The 7,975-nt window shown below is 31.1% G+C and overlaps 1 protein-coding gene across 2 annotated transcripts in view; it reads left to right on the forward strand.

The window, feature by feature from the left end:
- The first annotated feature begins 2,719 nt into the window (after positions 1 to 2,719).
- Positions 2,720 to 7,975, forward strand: part of LOC106459244 (transcription initiation factor IIA subunit 1-like) — a 26,032-nt gene continuing 20,776 nt past the window's right edge. Inside the window, exon 1 of one of the 2 annotated variants that reach the window (XM_022385689.1) lies at positions 2,720 to 2,862. In XM_022385689.1, the coding sequence (XP_022241397.1) occupies positions 2,845 to 2,862 (18 nt within the window). In that variant the 5' untranslated portion in view covers positions 2,720 to 2,844. Of the gene's footprint in view, positions 2,863 to 2,902; positions 3,111 to 7,975 lie in introns of those variants that run through there. The other variant, XM_022385688.1, reaches the window with a different exon arrangement.

Consider the following 7,975-nt stretch of genomic DNA (forward strand, 5'->3'; position numbering starts at 1 on the left):
TATAAGCAAACCGACTTTATGCACCCATCCAGGCGTGATACAGTTAAGTTGTGCCCATTAAACTGTAAAACTGCTGAATGTGTCGTTTTAGCGTTAATAAGCTAAATCTTTCGTTCTTTGCCTGTTTTTATATATTATGAAACATTTAATTATTAAATATTATTTGTTTGTTTGTTGTTAAGCTCAATTGGCTATGTGCTCCGTCCACCGTACTTTTTAGCGTTATAAGCCCTCAGACTTGCCGCTGAGCCACCGGGAGGCTGTTAAAAAACTGTCATTTATAATTATTTCATATGTTTAGCCCATTTTTCTCTTTCTTTTGTTGATTATAGATAATTTAATAGGCTTGTTAAGTTGTCATAAAACCACTGGGAAAACAAATATGTTTTCTAAACTTTCGCAAATAGCTAAATGAAACGAAGATTATACTGTTACGTCTCTGGTCGTTTGTTAATTTCCCGTAAAAATTCTTCCCGAGAAACTTCAGCGATACAAGTCCTTTCTTAAATAAAACTAGTTTATTCTTCCTCAATACAACTTTGCAATACACATAATTTCCACAGTCACTTTAACATAAACACACGCTATAATTCACAATGATTTACACACTTTACTTACGGCTTGACTCGACTATCCCGTTATCAATTTATTTGCCGGCTTACATACTAAAATAGAGGGCGTCTAGCAAACGCTGGGACGTTCGTGAGGTTCCCCGATCCTTCTAGAATCTCATCACGTGTTACCAGCGTCACGTGACTTCCGCTGTCGTAACAATACTTTTTTGGGGGGGAGGTAAAGAATGCCTGTAGATTTGGGCCACAAACGTATCGTTTAGTTTTATTTCTTTCATCTTCTGAAAGACAGCTAGTGGTATCATGTTGGTGTATGTAAAAATACTTTAGTGTTTAGCATAAGTGAAATAAAGTAATTTTTCCATTTAAAAAGTCTTGCATTCCAATAAGCGTGTTTGCATTATATACATTCTAAACATATTTTGCCGTTTATGAAATAAATGCTATATTTTTACGCAATAAACACTGCAATGTTTAATAGATAACAGAATCATTTTTATAGAAAAACTCTATAGTTGGTATTGAGGAAAGGTCTCGTCAACACTGGATATAGCAAATATAGTGTACCCTAATATTTTGTGATAAAAATCACGTAAGTGCAGAATTTTCCCCCACATTTCTTTTAATTCGTCTATTTCAGATTGAAAATCAGAGAAATGTAGAAAATAACATCATCTATTGGTTTTTAAATCTTCACCAGCTTTTGATGTTTAAATCACGACTTTTAAAGCTCTAATGCGGTTGAAATATTGTTATACACTCTTTTTATTACTTTCACTTTTAAGTTCTCAAAATTTATAAGACAAATTGAATCTACATTTATTTCTTTATACTGTGTATTAAACAAACATTATAAATGCTTAATACCTAAACATATATTCTTTTAATGAATGTAATTAAACTCAATGGTATTTTTGAAAAGTGTTATAGCTTTGTGTTTATTTATTTATCGTTTTAAACCTGAACATTTGCTTTTACAGTGCACAGAACAGCATTGAGTACTATAGTATTTTTTTTCTTAATATTAGAATTTTGAGATGTAGTCTTACAATGACGTATAAATATGGATGTGAGAAACAAAACAAGGTATAGTAACAAACGAACAAAAGTTTCATGAAGGACCAAACTAGCGACCGAAAATGTGTAAAACAAATTCAACGCACAAATTGTGGGAGTTATTTTAATTCTACTAATTTCTTTCTGTTTTTCCACTTGGCCATGTATTTTTTGAAGTGATAATGAAAGCTATATATTTCGTTTATTTTACGGTGTAATTATTTTAATGGCTAAGGCAGTTCGAGTGATTTAATTTTTAAAATTAATAAATTTCTGTTTGTTAATTTTTTCATTGACGGTCTCTATTTCCCTGTACAGTTACACTCTTATTCTTTCCAAAAAATTTTGTTCTATAAAACTGAAACTAATTCTCTCTACTTGGCTTCTGCCCCATTGTAAGCCTGAGAGTTTATAATGCTAAATTCAGTTTCAATACCCGCAGTTGGCAGAACACAGATCGCCCATTGTGTCGTTCTGCGCTTAACAACAAACAATACTTGGCTATTGTAGTATATCGCACAATTAACAAACAGATTTGTAAATCAAAGTTACAAATCCATTTCAAAGACTATTGTTAATAGCGCTTCTGTTTATTTATTAGTGATCTCCTGGCTCAGCTGTAATCTTGACCTTTTATAAGGCTCGATCCCTGTGGTAAACATAGCGCAGATAGCCCATTGTCCGACTTAGCGTTTAGAAAAATAAATTATTTTTAATTATATGTTTTTTAATTAATTCTAATATTCTCAATTTTTCCGTATTTATAAAGAACACTGAATTTATTCATAAAATGCATAAAGTTCATCAAGTTTCTCATATTATTGATTAAAAAGTAAATGCAAGTTTGTAATTTTACGATGTTTTACCGCATTCAGTATTGGGGAATTATTTGACATATCATATCAAAAAAAAGTAAGTGTAAAGTTCTATTATTCACAAAATATATTAATAGCATGTAGATAGCCCGTTAAAAATTGTAATCAAAATAAATAAAACATTTAACGTTATTTAATTATTATTATATATCGTAACGATAGAAAGTTTCTTTTTATCAGAGGGCTCGACAATAAATATTACGTCACAGAGTTGATTGTGAGGCTGGAAGAGGCGGGTAGAAGGGTCACCGTCTATATAAAGGAGGTTCCAGTGGTAATTCGTCGGCTTCTAGGAAGCCTACAAAATAGTTTCGAAGAAATTAAGTGTTTAATGATTTTAAATGGCAGCGTTAACTGTGGTAAGTTTCACTTCTACCCAACATATTAAGGTTTTATTCTCTTTCGCGGTAATTTATGTTTAGAAGGAATAAAAGTTGCGCTACAAGATGGGGAAGTTCATTGATGTTAGAGAATAGGCCTAATAGTAGTGCAATAATGTCATATAATGAAATACTGTGTACAACCTGTGACTTGCAGTTACAGTGTACGAGTACGTTGGTGTGTTGAGCAATGCTCTCGGTGCTGTTCAAGAGGAACCGAACAAGAGGAAAGTTTATAAGTATAACATTATAAAGCTATCAAACATTATAAAAAACAAATAGTAGTGAAACATTATGCATTAAAGTTTTTAAACTTTTGTTGCAATTTTTCAGATTTCCATATTTGAGAGAAATTAATGTAAATTATAATGTGATACACGTACATTTAAATCTATTCAATATATTACGAATACAACTACAAGTGTAAAGTGAATATATAAAATTTACAAACTACAGTAACACTAAACTTCTCGTAGTTATGGCACTTTTTCGTTGCTCAGACTCTGACATTTTGGTGTACCATTTTTGGTCAGTTTTTTACAGTTGAGATTAGTTTACCAGTCATTAATTTTTCTTTTGTGATTACTGTTTCTTTTAAATTTTTAAAGCATTGATCAGGAAAGTGAGTCAGTGTTTTTATTGATACCATTCCTTCTCTGCTGCCTCCCGGGGGCAAAGTGGTATGTCTGCAGACTTGCAATGCTAGAATCAGGGTTTCGATACCTGTGGTGGGCAGTGCACAGATAGCCCATTGTGTAGCTTTGTGCTTAGTTATAAACAAACAAACATACCCTCTCTGGCATGTAACCACTGCATAAGATTCATTAGTAAAATAAATATTTATGAATAAATATTAAAAACTACAGCATGAGAGAAATTTTCATAATTTAAATATTAATTTTTAATTAAGTAACTAAATCGTGACTTCTCAACATTTTATCTAATATTTAAACTTTAACAAAGATTAATTTGTGTAAATATCTATGAAACTTATCTGAGCTAAGTTTGTATTAATATTAAAGCAGTTATATAAATTCAAACCCGGTATCTTTCATTAGAATAAAAAATTACATTATTAATAATTCTGCTTTTTCTTAAAATTTGTTTTAGTGATTTTTTTGGAGAATGAACTAGAATGTGAAATAGGTATCACTGTATAAAAGTCTTTTTTTTTATATAACAGAATACAATTTATGTTTAAAAAAACTGTATAATCAAAGGTATTAATGATTCCCTGTTGAGTATTAAATATAAAATAGTGAAAAAGTGTAACAATAAAAAAAAAAAGTTTTCTACAGGAAAACCAAAGTATTAAATTCACCTACACCCCTCTTGTTTAAATATGTGGAACAAACACATGATAAGGTACTTGCTTAGAGTTTACTAAACCTTTTACAGAGTAATATAAAGAACATAAAGAAACAAAGTATTTCAGGTTTTTGAACATGATGTCAGGAATATTAAGTGATAATCCTGTATTACACTAGTAATAAAAATTCTTAACTTTCTTACCATTAATTATGAAACAGATGATTAAACTTTCCATATAATCAAAGTTCTTTTATAAAGCAGCAGCAACACCTAAGACCTTAACATCATCAGCAAATTTAAATGATTTAGTGACCATTCCTTCATCTGTCATCGATGTAAATCAGAAGAAGTAAGGGTCCTAACACTGAGCTCTGAGGTACCCTACTTGTGACATTAATCCAGTTTGACTAAACTACATGTATAATAACCCTCTGCTTTCTTCCATCAAGCCATTTTTATAGCCAATGAGCCAACATATTCTCCACACCTATTGAAATGTTTTAAAAACACTTTTATGTGATACCTTGTCAAATGATGTCTGTAAATCCAGATGCATGCTACCCTTAGCCTTGTCTACTAAAGTAGTAACCTCTTCAAAGACAGTTATATTTTAGTAAAGCAAAATGTTCACCTAGTGAAACTACGTTGATTTCAACAAAATTTAAGAGTTATTAAATTACTTCACGGAGCATCATTTATTGGACTTTCAAGACTTTTCTCTACACTGATGCAAGACTAATTGGCCTCTAATTAACTAGACAATTTTAATCACCTCCCTTGTACCATTAGCTAACCTCTGATCTTACACCTGCCCATTATTCAAAGGCTTGCAAAAAATATTAGTAAGTGGCTCGCATGTCACATATATCCATGAATGTTTTAAGCATGCAATAAAATTTAATAATCATGAAATAATGAATTACTGTTGTTTATTTTTCTAAAATACTTGAAAAATGTGTTTAAACTTAGACATTTAAGACTGCTTGTCTATTTGTGATTGTGCTTGTTCCACATTTCTTTATCATTGTTTCAAGCTTTATTTGCAGTTCAAAAGAAGTATGTAATTTTGTGCAAGAAAAAGTAGTTTTTATCTCCTTGAATGCCAAAAACAACTAATATCAGCACCTGTTCACTATGTAAGGATAACTTCTGAGGCTGAATCATATGATTGTTAAATTAATATTAAGATCCTAATTTCTTTAAAAATGAGCTAGGCATTAGAGGATTTTACTTGTACTTAGGAAATTTCAAGAAAATAAATAACTTATTAAATTCAAATTATTATTTTTATTTTTTTACTGAGTCAAACCTTAGAAAAGGTTGGCTTGATTTCATTCAATTATGAATACATACTAACATGAGTACTTAATTTCTCTATCAGATTATAATATGTCTGTGCTACTTTACAAACAATGTATAAAATATTTATTGATAGTGTTAGATGTTATATGCCAAAACTATTAAAAAGTCTTGTCACTGTGTGTGATAGATACGTATGTTTCAGAAAAACAAATTCACTCTAACCCTAGTACAGTGTTTACTATTTGGCAAGGAGACTTGTGATAATACTAGATAGCCTCTTTGCAAAGATTAACATAATTCCTAAGGTGGTATTTGAAATAATAAAATCACAGTAATATCAAAAACAAAACTTTTAATTACAGATTTTTTTCTAGTTCCACCATCAGAGAAGCTTAAAACACTTAAAGTATAAAAAGCATCGTAAACTTTTAAGCAAGAAGTTGTTGATATAAACAGAAGTTTAGGAAGAACAAATTGAAATTATTAACCCTATAAGAACAAAGTTGGTCAGTTTGACTAACCTTGGAACTATGAAAATATACGAACTACAAGTCTGAATTTACTGTGTGTATCTTCACATAAAAAGTATTGTACACAAGGGAAAAAGATCCTTTAGTAAAGTATTTCCACTAAGGAATTTTTGTGAATTTCTGAAGCCTTTGTCAGTCTGAATGAAGGGTGATTTCTCTTGCTAAGAATGAAAGTACTTCTTGTCATTTTACAGTTTTATATTTCATTTGCTTAACCTCTTACAAATTCCTAAGTAAATATCAAAAAACTTTTATGGTAAAATTTTATACTTTACTTGTTATTTTCTCTGTCCTAACATTAACTGTAGAGAAATTGTCAATGTATGGTAAAGTGAAAAGTTGAAAAATATGAAATAAAATGAATAGTACCATTTTTTCCTCTGCACTAAATGCAGTATTGATAAGAATGTTCCAACTTACTTATCATAATAGTTTTATCTGTTATCTTTTAATTTTATTCTTCTACTTTACACCCACTGGAGCAGTAATTCATGTGTCAAAGTAATAAATCACAAGAACTCTAGCTATTTCCCGTAGAGCTAATGTTAACAGCATGCTATCCAAGTGTCAAGTTTAATACCATGTTGGATGGAGCTAGTGATATTTTATTGTACTAAAGTTTAGTTAGGCTATGTATATACATAGAAATAAGGCTTTGTAGTACTCACTGCCTACTTGAGCTGTTTGCACTCAAAAATATTTATTTTCTTCCTAAGCCTTGTTGAGTCTCACAAACTTAAGTGTCCAAAAATTCATGTAGCCTTCAGATATGTTTATTAGAACACAGAAAATATATCAATCACTAGAATAGAATATCCCAAAACTACTATAGTTTACTCAGTTTTCTACATATGCACTAAATCTTATTAACATGAACCAACCAATTTTCAATGGCTTGTGAAGGGAATTACTGAACACAGAATTTTATAATTTATGTAGAGAAAAACCTGCTCTTTCTATTGGTTATAAACATGTTCATCAACCATATAAAGTTGATCAAATAATCTTGAAAGTCAGAAGATTGGAGCAAATCAAATGAGTAGGATGTTCAAAGTTTAAATTATTGTTTGTAATCATGGGTAGTTTGTGTTTCTAGTTGGTTGGACGCTGTAGCAGTATTTTAGAAATTAATTCTGAAGTAGTGAAATTGGATCCGAGACATGTCAAATGACATAAAAAAATTAAGATTGAGAGTTTTTTAGATATTTCTTTTTGAAATTAATGAGTTAAAACTTAGATAATATAAACATTTGAATTATAAACTGCATTTTCTTGTAATTTTTATTTCCATTCATTAATAATAAAGTTGTTTAATTAAATTTGAATGTAACACTAAAAGGTCGTGTGACATGCATTTCAACCCAATAGTTGGCAGTGGGTACTGCCGGACAGTTGCTTCCCTCTGGTCAGTGGTAAATAACTATATTTGGTTTGTCATAACTCAAAAACAAAGAAACAAATATAATGGCATTGTGAGTGAAAGATTGAGCATGGCTGTTGGCAACAGGAGTTGAATCCACAGCCCTTGAATCACGAGGCAACACCCTGATTAATAATCAATGGGCCATACTAGTCTGTAACTGAATAAACTTGAGTTAATAAAAAAATAATAATAATTTGATTACTTGAATAGTTGGAATAATTAAATATAGCAATAATTGGAAACACAATTTTGAGGCCCGGCATGGCCAGGTGGTTAAGGCGCTCGACTCGCAAACTGAGGGTCGCGGGTTCGAATCCCCATTACACCAAACATGCTCGCCCTTTCAGCCATAGGGGCGTTATAATGTGACGGTCAATCCCACTATTCGTTGGTAAAAGAGTAGCCCAAGAGTTGGCGATGGGTGGTGATGACTAGCTGCCTTCCCTCTAGTCTTGCACTGCTAAATTAGGGATGGCTAGCGCAGATAGCCCTCGTGTAGCTTTGCGCGAAATTCAAAAAACAAACA

Source organism: Limulus polyphemus, unplaced genomic scaffold (genome assembly GCF_000517525.1).
Source record: "Limulus polyphemus unplaced genomic scaffold, Limulus_polyphemus-2.1.2 Scaffold580, whole genome shotgun sequence".
NCBI lineage: Eukaryota > Metazoa > Arthropoda > Merostomata > Xiphosura > Limulidae > Limulus > Limulus polyphemus.